The sequence below is a fragment of the Haemorhous mexicanus genome, chromosome 2, assembly GCF_027477595.1.
Source record: "Haemorhous mexicanus isolate bHaeMex1 chromosome 2, bHaeMex1.pri, whole genome shotgun sequence".
NCBI lineage: Eukaryota > Metazoa > Chordata > Aves > Passeriformes > Fringillidae > Haemorhous > Haemorhous mexicanus.
Window position 1 is genome coordinate 101,600,942 of NC_082342.1, and position 13,847 is coordinate 101,614,788.

At 38.4% G+C, this 13,847-nt stretch overlaps 1 protein-coding gene across 2 annotated transcripts in view; it reads right to left on the minus strand.

Moving 5' to 3' along the window:
* The window catches only part of ANOS1 (anosmin 1), a 131,899-nt gene that overhangs the window by 52,109 nt on the left and 65,943 nt on the right, over positions 1–13,847 (minus strand). For both annotated transcript variants that reach the window (XM_059839726.1, XM_059839725.1), the window contains exons 3-5: positions 9,984–10,046; positions 6,536–6,758; positions 1,752–1,936 (exon numbers count right to left, since the gene is read on the minus strand). In XM_059839726.1, coding sequence (XP_059695709.1) covers positions 1,752–1,936; positions 6,536–6,758; positions 9,984–10,046 — 471 coding nt within the window. The remainder of the gene's footprint in view (positions 1–1,751; positions 1,937–6,535; positions 6,759–9,983; positions 10,047–13,847) is intronic.

A 13,847-nucleotide genomic window follows, 5' to 3' on the forward strand; every position in this document is an offset into this window, starting at 1 on the left:
AATAACTTTGTTTATGCTACATATGGGAATAAGCATAGACAAATTCCACACCTCTTTTGATCTTGGATTACTTTTTACACAGTCTCTACCTTATGTTGCAGAGTAAAGCAAGAGCCAGAATCATCTCCCCTGGACTGAGATGCTCTAGGAATTCTCAGCTAAATGGCTGAGCTCTTCTCAGCCTTTGCCTCTAATTAAGGGCTCATACATCAATGTTTTGGAATCATACAAGAAAAACATCTCTGTTACATAGACAAGGAAAGCCTGGAGGCTGTGCACACAATCACTGTAGTCAAACTGAATATCCATCCTTGCTGCTGATATTGCAAAATAAATTCTATCACATTTGGCCAAACAAATTTGATTGCCTGGTGGGATGTCTAAAACTACAAACAACATGGAGGTACACTACTCTCTAAAGACACAGATTCTGATTACTAGCACCCCTCAAGGGTGCCCAGCCTGCATGTCCCATAAGGTATACACAGTTCACAAAGCCAGTCAGGCATCCTGAAGCATGCTTTGAACTGACATTCCCAGTGGGGTCCACCACACAATCAAATTCATGTCTCCCGTGATGCAGAAGGGACAGGGAAGTTGTCAGAAAGATGTCAGTCGTAGGAGGCTTCTCCTGCCACAGTGATTAACTCAGCCCCTTCTGCCTGCATTCACCAGACCCCAGGAAAGACAGCTGTCAGCCTTCTTATTGCTCTAGCACAGGAACACGTTTCTGAAACACTCTCCTGCAGATCCACTGCAAGGCAAGGGTTCATGTATGTTCAGCTGCTGTGGAGCATCTATAGTGCATGTTCCCAGAAATGTGCATGAAGTCTGGGATTAAAAATAGCAGAGCACTGTGCTCCCTTTGCAGCCTGGATTCACCAGCCACAACAGCTGAGCTTCTACAGTCTATCACATACACATGGTTCAGCAACAGTGAGGAGTAATTCAGGTCTGGCACAGTTTTTTGCTACTTGGTATTTTTCTTGTAACAAAGGCAGGAGTTTGTTTCCTGGAATGGAGAATGCAGATTCAAGACCTGCACCTCAACTGAGAGATCATAAGTCACTGTGACTTGATCAGTTTTGGACATACTCTCATGGGCTTGCACAAGCAAGGTTTCCTGCCAGGGTCTGCTGCAGAGGGCTTTTCCTGAGCAAGACTACATCATAGTGACAGCTCCCTCTAGCACCATGCTGAAGCTAAGAAATTCACTTCTGAGTGTTCAGTCTCACAAGCTTCATGTTTTTGAAAGACAGCATTTTCCAACACAATCTGAATTAAGAAGGAACACAAATTTTCACAGAATTTAAATCCCTTACTCTATTTTGTGGATGGTTCTACTTATTCTCTCTTTCCTTTTTTTCCCTAGCTATAATGATATTTTGCAGATCTTTTCAAAATCAGCCTTTTATTTTTCTTGTCAGCAGGGATAAGGATGAAGCAGTAAGATAAACGATTGGAACTCTGCCATCCAGGTGGACTGTCAGCATGGCAAAAAACAGATTGAAACTGGGAAGGAACTAAGTGAAAATTTATGCTCTGTTGGCTGCTTCTCATTAAGAAACATTCGCTCATGAATCTTCCATTTTTAGTCTGGATTGCACTGAGTGATATGAGCATGACATCACAGACTTTTCTGAATTGGGAGGGTCACACCTGAGAAAAACAACTTTGGTCTCTAATTCTACATTTTTCAAGAGATTTGTGACATTCTGAGACTAGACCCACATTGCTTACAAAGAACTGACCTGTGCCACAGTTTGCCAGTTCGTAGCATCATCCTCACTTGGATGGATCCCTTGATTCCACCTCCTCTGAACAACATAGATCACAGGCTCAATGGAAATATTGAATTTTGAAGACCACTTCACCTCCAGGTCTCCAGACTGATGTTCTATGAATTTTAATTCTTTCCGGGGTTTCAGTGGAACACCTGTAGTAGGAATGCACAGATAAAAATATATGAGTAATTTACAAGATATGATTAAGCCATTTGTGGATTAAGATTATAAAAAATTTGAAGATGTATAAAAGATTTGAAGATGTATAAACAATAATGAAAAAAAAGACTGTTTATCAGAGAAAATGCCAAAAAGGGAGGAATTATAAGCATGGAAGTTTCTGAACTGTTCCTAGCTAACCCATTTATAAAATTTGTTTTAAAAAAAAATCTTAAAAATTATTTATTTATTTCAATAAAAAACTGAAGGACATGAAAGCTGTAAACTAAAACTGACTTTACAGAGAACATTTACAATACAACTGGGAGAAAGATTCCTTTGTCCCCAAGCAGAACCAGCTGTACCTAATGCTCAGTTTTTCACCCAATTTATCCTTAAACACAGTTAGTAACAAAATTTCCATAGCATCACATAGTAGTCTATTTCACTACTTCTCCATGCTTGCTACGAGAAAGCTTTCTCATTGCCTTGCTTAGTCTCCTCAGCTGCATCATAAACTCAGTAGTGGTCCAAGATGTTCGTGGATCATGGGGAACAGGTTCTTTCTGTTATCTATGGAGAAGATTTCATGTACCACAAGACTGTTATCATGCTTCTGAGTGTTTTTTTATCAGTCTAACAACCACATTGTACTCCATCTCCCCTTAAAATCGGTGTTCCCAGACTCCTGTTCATTCTTGCAGTTGCCTCTGGAGATTCTCCAGCTTTGAGCCCTTCTCCAGAGACAAGCCTAAAACTGGACACAGACTGTGTCTAAGCTCTTAGCAGTGCAGACCAGTGAAGTGTGATTATTTTATACATCTTACATTAGTCTGATGTACTAAGAAAGCTGTTTGCTTCTCCATGGCTGCATGATCTTATTGACTCACATGCTGCAGCTGTAGTGCATGATGTGTCACTCTCCACTTTTCCCTAAAGAGCTAGGAAAGGTAATTCCAAGACATCTTGGAATAGATATGTTATGTATATTGTCAAATTGTTGCATTTCAGAGAAAAATATCTATTTCTAGAATATTACTGTAATTTCTCATTACACAGTGACACCAAAAGATGGTTATTTATGTTGTTATACTGCCAGTAATATCACCTTTTTGAAAACATCTGCAGTAGCTTGAAGGAAAAAAACAGCTCTTCAAATTGGACATCTTTTTATTAAATCAACAAATCAAGTGTTAGATACATTTCTCTAGACACATGTTAGGAATATTTATACTTGAGTGTGCAGCATTTTGTCACTTGAGGGTGTGTCACAAATAAGATCTCTGTGTTGACATAAAAACCTTCTCAGCAAGTTATCCTATGCACTTCAGTTATTTTGTTGTTTCCATGACTGTCCACATAAGGCCACCTGCATGTACTGGTTTGAGAAATTGTTTCCTACTCAGTCTGCCACAGATTACTTAAAATTTCAGTACCAAAATTTCCTCAAGTGAACAAACCACTTTTACATTTTAAGGGGTGTTCTTATAAACCTGAGTATACAAGTACCTAAAAGTAAATGAAAATCATCTTGCAGATCTTCAAGAAACCTAAAATCCACCTGAAAAAAAATACTGTACCTAAATGTGGCTATCACAGTAGTTTAGACCCTGGATATCCTTCAATAGCCTAATGTCTTAGCCTAACATAATGAACATGACTTTGGATTTCCACATTTGCAAATCCTTCTTTAGTTATGATACACAAAAATCCCACAATTTGCATGTTGAGAAAACTTCCATCTGCTTTGCATTAGGGCCAGTTGGATTCACTTGATTGCAAGTATCTCAGCGTTATGTAATCGCGTGCAGATGGAGCACGGCAGCGCAAACAATGAGAGCACGGCACAAGTGCACTTCAAAATACTTCTGTGGAACCAGCACCACCAGTTTCATATCCAGATGTGAAGATCCAATTACTCGTCAATGTGCCTTTTATTATGTAAATGGTCAGCCCCTTTTTTTGTGCTGGAACAAATTAGTCCTCAGTCTGCAGTGCTCCAAAGTCTGCATTAGTCCAAAGTCTGCCGTGCTTAACCAAAGAATTCAAATCACTGGTCACTGTATGTGTGCAATAGCAGAGTCCAGGCAAAATGGTTCTAAAGGTGTCTTTCAAACAGCACATGCATCTCAGTGCCATGAAAAGTAGCTGCACGTTGGTCTGTCATGAAAACCTGTATCTTAAACATTGGTTCCCCCAGAATTCAAAATGTTTCCATTGGTGGGCCTTGTAAAGGGTACATCCATGGCATCAACACAATTGTAAACACAGTTCTGCAAGCACTCAGAGGGGAGCACTTATAAAACTGAGCACTATGTTTTTAATACAAAACTATTTTTCTTTAAGCATGAAGAGTCATAAAACTGTGGGTGACCATCTGACCCCAGTTATCCTACTATAATCCTGCCACATCATCAGACCCTTTGAATGTCTGAATCTTCCCTTCACAATTTACCTTCTTTTACAGATTTGCAGAGACACTCAAGTCCTTCACTAGTTGAGACAGTGTAAAGAAGGGGGATGAGGCCAGTGATAGAAGAGTAGGAGAGAACATTTGATATCTCCACTAAAGGGATATAAATATGTGAAGACTACATAACCAATTAGTAATACTCCGAACAGAGATGCAAATGTACTTGTTACATTAATCCAAGAAGCTTTGTAATGTGTCTTTGGTGGCAGTGTACCCACATTAACATTTTTTTTTAAGGATTGGGCTTTAGCACTCAGTACTAGAGGGCAAATTCAGTTTGGTAATCCAGCAAATCAGATGGGAATTTTACATCTGCTGTTGTAACTAACCTCCAGCACTTGATCAACAGTAAAACTATGGAAACTTCTGCAGACTCTTAGATTCAATCTGAGTTCATTTTCAAGCTGTGAGTGCTGTCAAAATGATAAGAATAAGTACTGAACTTATTCACTAGATCTTAGTCATCCTTGCAGAGTTTGCTCTTCCTTGGTGACAGGAAGGTCATTTACCCCTGGAGGAAATGAATAGCAAGCCTGCTCCACTTCTATTTGTCTTTTGTTACAGAAAGACAGGTTGAAGAGGCTAATTAGCTGAATTCATCAGCTGAGAAGGCAGTAGGGTATTGAGCTTGCCCTTCCTCTGCAAGACATATATGCTCTTACAAGCCAGCAGCTCCTGCAGATCAGTGATAAGATGTTTGGGAAGGTTAGTTCTGCTCCCATTTAATCAGGCCAAACAGAGGAGACCTTCCAGTGTGTGGTTACAGAATGTATCATATCCTGTCATGTGCTGTGTCAGCTCCAGGAGCATTTAATCTTGTTTTATTTGCTTGTTTGTTTTTACCTCTTCCAGTTATTATATTTACTGGAATGCTTTGCAGTTGTGGCATGGAGCTTGAACGTGTAAATCATTACACACACAACATGAATGCCTGTTTACCACTCTGGTCATTTGTCTCAATAAGACAAAAGAAACAAATAAGTGATCCATTTTAATAACTTTCATTTTGAAAGGTGCTATGTGCTGGTGTGTACAATTTCCTTAGAGTTTTAAAGGGGCTGCTCTAAAGCATCCCGCAAACAAGAGAGTTTCCCTTCTGAACACACTGAAAAAGATTTATTAATATTTTAGTTAAAATAATGAACTTAAAAATAAATTCACCATCTTCTTTACCCATTTTATCATGTTTCCATCCACATTTGGAAATAAGCATGGATTCAAACCTAAGCCTGGAGCTTAGACCAGGGTTCTGCTGATTAGGCTCCCACAGAGAGCCCATGCTATCTGATTAATAAGTGAATAACTGAATAATATTTATTTTTTATCACTGACATAAGAAGACTTGATTCTTTTACAAAAACACCAACCATGTGGTAAAAGAATATTCTTTTCACAAATGCTTACTTTTCTGCAGTAGGAGAACATTTTCCAAATATTTAAGTGTATAAAGCTTTTTTAAATTCCAGGAAATTACACTCTGCAATTTGTCTAAGCAAAAAATTTCTTAGCTTGTATGTTCTTTTCAAAGGATGTCAAAGAAAAGGTTTATTCACAGAATCTCAGGACTCCACAGAAAAAATTTTAATAAGATTGCCTTAGATTCAAATAATGAATTAATATATATCTGTATGCAGATATTATAATCTTTAACTATGTCGTTCTGTGTTGATTTTTCTTTTACCAGATTATTTCACAGTTCCTACTTGGTAGTCCCATCTGCTTGGCTTGTAGACATAAATGTTATTTCTGATTAATAGGACCTGAACTGTTAATCATTAAATATTTTCCTGCTGCATTGTCTCTAATTGGCACCAAATAAAGTGAGATTTCACCTAAATTGGCAAAGTTTGTTCTGCTTAAGATGACTCAGCCACAAATTTACATTCCACAGATTTCCAGACATGGGCTTTCCAGACAAGGGGGAAAAAAATCAGAAATTTAAGCAACATTTCTCTCTGGTTTTCCACCCTTTCACTGTGCAGCCACATCTCTACAGGTACCTCTCCTTTTTCTTCCCATCCATACCAACTCCCAGCAAATGGGAGTCCTGGTTCACTAGGAGACTTCACCATAGCCTGAAGTTGTTAACCCAGGATGAGTACATATTAAGAATCTCTACCTTTATACAGATTTTTTGGAATTTGGCACGTGTGACCACATCCATTGGAACAGCATTTCTTCACTCCAGAACATTCAAAGTCAGCTTCACAGCTTTCAACACAGGCAGCTGCAAAACCACTGGCCTTCTCAGGTGCTGGGCAGTCCCCTTGCTTCACAGACAGGATGTACTTAAGGAATTCACAGCTAGTTAGGCATTCATAATTCTTCTTGGGGAAAAGAGGCTAAAAGGAAAACAGAAGAAGTGTATGTTTTCAACAGGAACAATTCAAAAAAAAAAAAAAAAAAAAAAAAAAAAAAAAAAAAAAAAAAACAACCAAAACACCCCACCAAACCCCATCAAAGAAAAAATGTTATAAATTTTCCAAGACCTCCTAAAAGATTATTCAGATTTCCAGCTTTTGCAAGACTTGCAAGACTATCCCTGAATATTTATATATTCAAGCCACTTCTGAAAAAGCATTCCAAGTACAGAATGATGAATTCCCTCAAGTAAGACCACCATATTTAATGGAACTATGTTGTTTATATCTGCCAGCTTTCCCTTGTTTTCCTCACATTGACTGGCTATAAAGTTGCTCAATGACAGATTAAAAACACTCCCAAAACAAAGGGGAAGCAATGGTCAGACAGTCTGATGTTTTTGGACTACCCCACATTCTTTCGTCTGTACTTTACAACACTTTCCCCACAATATCTGATGTAATGCCATTCTAGATAAATAAGAGAAATCTTGTTTCATTATAGTGTTTGAACTAAGTTGGCTAAGAGAAAATTTTGCAGCATCTTTATGTTCTTGCCAGCATATTAGTAACTGTATAATTCTTCATGAACTGGAACTGCATTTATAATAAAATGATCAGCAGAAAATAAAAATTAAAATAAGCTTTAAAGATACTGCTTAAAGATCAAAGTGAATGCTACTTACCTGAGAAATTTAGACTAGATATTTAAGAAGATGCTTCAATGCACAGACATTTTACAGCATATGTAATACTCAGAGGTTTGCAAGGTCCACTTAAAACAGTATTTAAAATAGCTTCTACAACCCTGGGAGAATATGCTGTGTGACATGGAAATTACATCTCTTTGTTTAGTTTGGTGCAGAAGCAGCTAAAGTGATTCCCTTGGAATGACTGCAGCATGTAACTGGCACTGTCTGTAGCTGGCCCTGCCATACCAGAGCAACAAAAACCTTCCACCCCCACAGATCTGATTTCCAGGTTTCTAAGCCTACACAGGAGTTACAACCCACCCTCTATATCCAGCTAGCCACTTCACTTCTAAAACTTCTTCCATATTCAAATGTTTTACTTTCTTGTTTTTCCTCTTCTTATATTTCTGGTGAAATGAGGAAGCCTTGGCTGCTACAGAGCCCCAGGTGTTTCACAGACTATTCTCTAAAGTGGCTGTGGCACAAGAATGTATCCCTACATTACCTCTCCCATTTTTCATACAGAACAGTCCAGAATTCTGAACCAAGCTTTCAGGCATGGATGTGGGTGTTACAGGTTTTAAACAGCCTAAATGCTGCAAAAATGAGCAGTCTCTATGCCTCCTACTGACCTCGGTGACTCTTGGACATGCACTCCTGCTGTTCCCCCCATTGGAATGCACCTGATGCCATGATTAACCAATTAAAAAGCTAAATGAGTAGGAAACTTAGTTTATAGGGAAAAAAAAACCAAAACAACAAAACAAATAAAAAACAAACCCAAGGAATCAGATAAATTGTCCCTCAGACATAAGGTTCCCTTTAACATTCAGTAATACACTCATTTGGTAAATTAGAAGTAACACATGAAGCAGGAACTTTGAGAAACACAAAGCTAAATTGTTGCTTTCAGATTTTTTAAAAAAATGCAAAAAGATTGAAAACACTCTCACAGGAAAACAGCTTCCTTTCACTCAATCAATGTCTATGGAGTATGCATGAGTCTGAGATAAAGGAAAGTGGTCCTGGGCTTTTGTGTTTGAAGCTAATTTCAAATCCTAAAACATCACAAATTTGCAGCTACTTAATTAAAAATGTTATAGCTCCCTGAGGCATAATACGTCCTCAAGGCTTCTCCTCCTCACCCTATTTCACAGCTCATTTTTCAGTTAGCTGCTAAATGTGCTGCTCCTCATTATGGGCCTTTGAAGTTCTAAATTTAGCATTAACCACAAAACACTAATCAAAGAAGGATGCTCACTGTTTTTAACTACAATAGAACAGTGTTCTACAAATGTTTTCCTTTGCAACCAATTTTATACAAATTTTCACCCATATCTGGAAACATACAGTATGAGTGAAGAGCGATATACAAGAAGAACACAAATTAGATCCACTAAAACTGCTTTTTTACAGTACTCTAGAATTTTGTAAATGTGAAAGTAGGAAATAATCTGAGATAAAAAACTCTTGCAAGGCTTGGTTTTCATGAGAAACCTTTATTTTGTCTTCTGTTGTAACTCCATAGATCAGTAATTCAGTAATCCCTATTAACACATTGCTGCATCTAACATTTTTTAGTTGAAATTACAGCTTTTCCTAATCATCCCCAAGATGCTTAAAATAATTTAAATGTAGGACATTCTCTTATACCAGAAAAAAAGTTTCCACAGTAAAGAGAAGGAGTTAAATCAGTGTATCAGTACGATCAGTATATCAAGTAAGGTAATTTCTAATTTTTTTATAGGAAAATATTAAAATCTTCCTAAGAACTCATTTTCATAGACTTAAATATATTTGAACTTTTTTTTTAATATGGCCAATTTCTATTGAGCTGATACTTCCATTTTGAACCAAAAGCCACTTAGGTACTGCAACAGATCACTTCCACCAACTCAGAGCCATTTTTCAAATCCAAAAAAAAAATGTCCTTCTTTGTTCTAGTTTGACTGATTCAGGTTGCTTCTTCACAGATTATTCTGATAGATGGTTCAAAAATAGTTTTCAAAACATATGCTCTTGAATAATTCCATATTTTGATATCAGTCTTCTGAACTTCAATCCAGTTACTCCTGGGGAACTACTCTTTTATAAATCAGACTGACTCTGACATACAGAAAAGTCATCTGTTCCAGTTATCCTGCACAAGGATTTTTCACACAATAATATTTCATCTTTTAAACAAAGAATGTCTTTCTTACACATAGTCAGAAAAGACAGAAAGGCAGGTGGCAGAAAAAGCATCTTAGAGGAGGGATGTCAGAGCACCTTCTGAGAGATGCTATGTAAGTGTGACTGGATCGAGTCTCTACAAGTTGAGATAAATCATTTAGTTAGAAAAAAACCCTTTTTTAACTCAAAATTAATATGGCCACATTGTTAATTGTGTATCCTTTCAAATGAAGGCAAATGCTGCAAAAATGCCATGGTTTTCAGCTCTCTCCTTGAAGCCAGTAATTTAAATTAAAGAGACTGCCAGAGCAAAGTGAGAAAGTGTGCCCTTGGGCTGACCTACCTCACAGAAGCTTTGGCAATGATTTTTCTTCAGGTCCCAGGACTCTTTGCAGGGCTCCAGGCACTAGGAAGAATCAGGAGGCAGAGAAGTGTCAGAAAGAGAATGAAATAAACAACCACAAACAACCTTATTTCTTCTCCAGTTTTTCGGCCCACAGGAAGTTAATAATCCACTTCTCCTGGGGACAAAATTGTGTCATTGAGTCATGGTGTCAGAACAAGGTCATGAGAAGTCATGGTTAGATCACAAGAAATATTTTCAGTATTTCTTACAGTACAAGGCAACTGACTCTCTTGTCTATAATGCCATCCTATTTTCCAACTTACTGGATGTAGGTCTTAGTACCATCTAACACCATGTTCCTGGATCACGGAGACAATGCCAAAAGCACAGCTCTAAACTACAGAAAGTGAAATCTTCTCCTCACTGTCCAGCCTAAAGTAGACAGGCACATTTCCTTCCCAAGCAAGAAACTACTTCATCAAGCTAGGGAGTAAACTCAGCAGAGGTTAAAACACAATTTCTGTATAAATGGATAATGTTCATTTGTCTGTTAGCAAAATCACTTTATTTCAAGTACCACATTACCATTATTTCACCTTCAACCTCTGTTGCAATGGTTACACAGAGAGCTGAGAGAACTCAGAGCTAAGCTTCACACAGCATAAAGAAAAATCACACTGTTAAGAGCACTTACAACAGCTGAAACATAAATTCAGATTCACATCCAGAAACCTTTTCTCTTCCTTTGTTAAACATAAAACGTTGAAAAATACTACATTGTTGGGAGGTAATGATACCTACTCCTCCTGGTAATAGTGGAAAGATACTTATTGTACCAAAACTAAAGGCCTTTGACATGCAATGCAGTATTTATATAGTTTCCTTTTATACACAGTATTAGATTGGATTAATATACATTTATGCTATTCAAAATCAAACATGAAAATATATAGGCTGGTCCTCAGTGGTACACCTGTATCATCAATATAAACAACAGTGTTTTAAAATTAAGCATTTTTCTTACTAGCAACAAAGCCTAAAAATAGAATAAAACCATTAGTCACAGAGGCTACATATTTCAGAAAAAAAGATACCACTTAAGCATTTTCTTTATATATATATATATATATTGATATTTTAGACTCAGTTTCTAGCTCTTCAAAATTCACGTGTCATATACAGATTCATTAGAAGGATACATTATAAAATGTCACTGAAGTCAGTAAATTCAATTAATTCCACAGTGTTGTTCCTCCTGTGGCATAGATACTGCACATTTGAGCTCAATTCTACTGTCATGTCATCTTACAGCTCTCCTGTTCAATAAAGTTAGTCCAAAAATTACTGAGGTGTAAGTGGTTTAAACAGAAAACGAGAGACATTTCAACCATTCTGTGACTTTGTCAGTGATGCCCAAGACTGCCAGGTTTGTTCAAAGTGTTTGAACCAGTCTGTATCTCCAGTGCAAGCCAGGCTCCAGCACCTGACACCTCCTCTGGCTGTCACTGTTTCAAAAGTCACTCAAAAGTGCTTACAAAAGCCCAGGCTGCTCTCACAGGCTGCCCCAGCAGCTCCTGCCTCAGGACAGGCAGAGACAATGGGCATCTTCAAGGGATGATGGACAAGATGAACCAGGGCTGAGCAGTACCCTGCAGTCCAACTGCTCTTGGAATATGTCAAGGAAAAGAGATGATGGAGCCTGTCATAAGGCCTGCATAGGCTCTTACAGGGTACACACTTACCTAAACACTTACATAAACAAAAAAAATCTCCCTACTCCTGCTGTATGAGGAGTCCCCAGAGCACTGGGCTAGCCTGGCACCATGGGCAGCTGCAGAAGCTGACTGCCTGTCTTTAGTGGAGCTGTACCACTGCACCATGCTGGGTGAAGGTAATGGAGCTGTACCACTGCACCATGTTGGGTGATGACAGTAGAGCTGTACCACTGCACCACGTTGGGTGATGACAGTAGAACTGTACCACTGCACCACGTTGGGTGAAAGTGGAGCTGTACCACTGCACCATGTTGGGTGATGACAGTAGAACTGTACCACTGCACCATGTTGGGTGATGACAGTAGAGCTGTACCACTGCACCACGTTGGGTGATGACAGCAGAACTGTACCACTGCACCACGTTGGGTGAAAGTGGAGCTGTACCACTGCACCATGTTAGTTGAAGGTAATGGAGCTGTACCACTGCACCATGTTGGGTGAAGAGTAGCTGCTAGCAGACAAAAAAGTTGCCAAGATCTGGATCTGTCTTGCTAAAGAGATAGCTATTAACCTTTCAATAGCAAAGATGAGGACACCTCACAAACACAGGTCTGTGCATTTATCCTCTTTGCTAACCTGTTATGATGTTTCCTTGAAGTGGGAAGTAGAAACATTGAAAACTTGGATCCAGGTCTCACCTTTGAGTCCTAGACTTAAAATGTAAACAAGCTGAGATCCTGAGATCTCTCCCACTGCCTGGTGATCTGATTCAGGATAAGAAGCAATCTGGGCAGAGAGCAGCTGGCAGCTGGTTTGGGCTCTACTTTATCTAATAAAAAATACCCTGCAGACATAGCCACCTGCCCACAGAAGCTAAGCTTAGGCATGAAGATGGCAGACCTCCAGCAGGCAGCAGGGCAGAGGCACAGGGAGCACCCCAGGTGCCACTGGTCCCTTGGAGCCACCAGCCATCCTGCCCTGGCACCACACGTGGGCTCTGCACTGCTGAGGCAGGATGAGACATGGGACACAGCACTGACCATTATGGGACAGTGGCATTGGTCAGAGGATCACGGGTGTCAATCACAGTGGCCTTGATGACTCAAGTCCTCCTAAAGAGCTTGTTTCATCAAACCCAGTACTTAAATCTGGAAGTTGGAGGCTTTTTTCTTCATCCAGACTGCTGTAGAGTGATTATTCTGTACTAAGCAATTGCATCAAAAGCCAAAACAATTGCTTATAGAAAGCATCCCAGTATTTGTCATCCCTCAAAGTTTGGGGTGTGGGAGGGTGAGTGTACATTTACACACTCTCCCAGGTACAAATCTAACCTGCTGATACAGACCTGCTGATATTTAGACTGCATAAAATTAGAAAGAAGAACAAAATACTGCTTCATTCAAGGAAAAAGGGTTGTGATTGCTTTAAAATATTTTGGATTGCATTTTTTATTTCATCTTTAAAAAAAAAGTGTATTTAAGGGTCATGTTAGAGAATTCTTTTCTATTCTAATTTTTAATCTATAAATAAAGCAACCAGGAGATTAGCATATGATGCATGCCATTTACATTAGTTACTAAAGGGGTTTTCAAAGTAAGTCTACAAACACTTTTGCTTAAGAAATGATGCCTTTGACCTTAGTGGAAGAGAACTACACCAAGAGAGCACTTTCAATAATCTAATGAATTGCAAAACATAATTTAAGTACTGAAATACATATTTATTCAATTACAATATGTTTATTAAAATATCATATTTAAATTAAATGGCTGCAAATTACATATTTTAACTATTTATACAGCAAAAAAAAATATTTCTGTCAGAGTAGAAGAGACCATCCACAATACTTTTGTCTAAAAAGGCTTTTTACTTCATCAGAGTAGAAACTAAGACATATGCAATCTGTCACAAAAGCAATGGAATCTAAGTATTACAGCTGGACTATAATTATCCTTTTCATTATCATTGACCATTGCCACTGCTCCCAACAATGAGGTCAGAAATTAATGGCTTGTACAATACATACACAATATATATACAATATAAGTGTTTTTCTGTCCAATGGAACTTAATTACATGGAACTTAGAGGGTTGGGAGAAAAAAAAAAAGAAACAAAACAGCTTTCACTGTACAATCTCCTAAGAA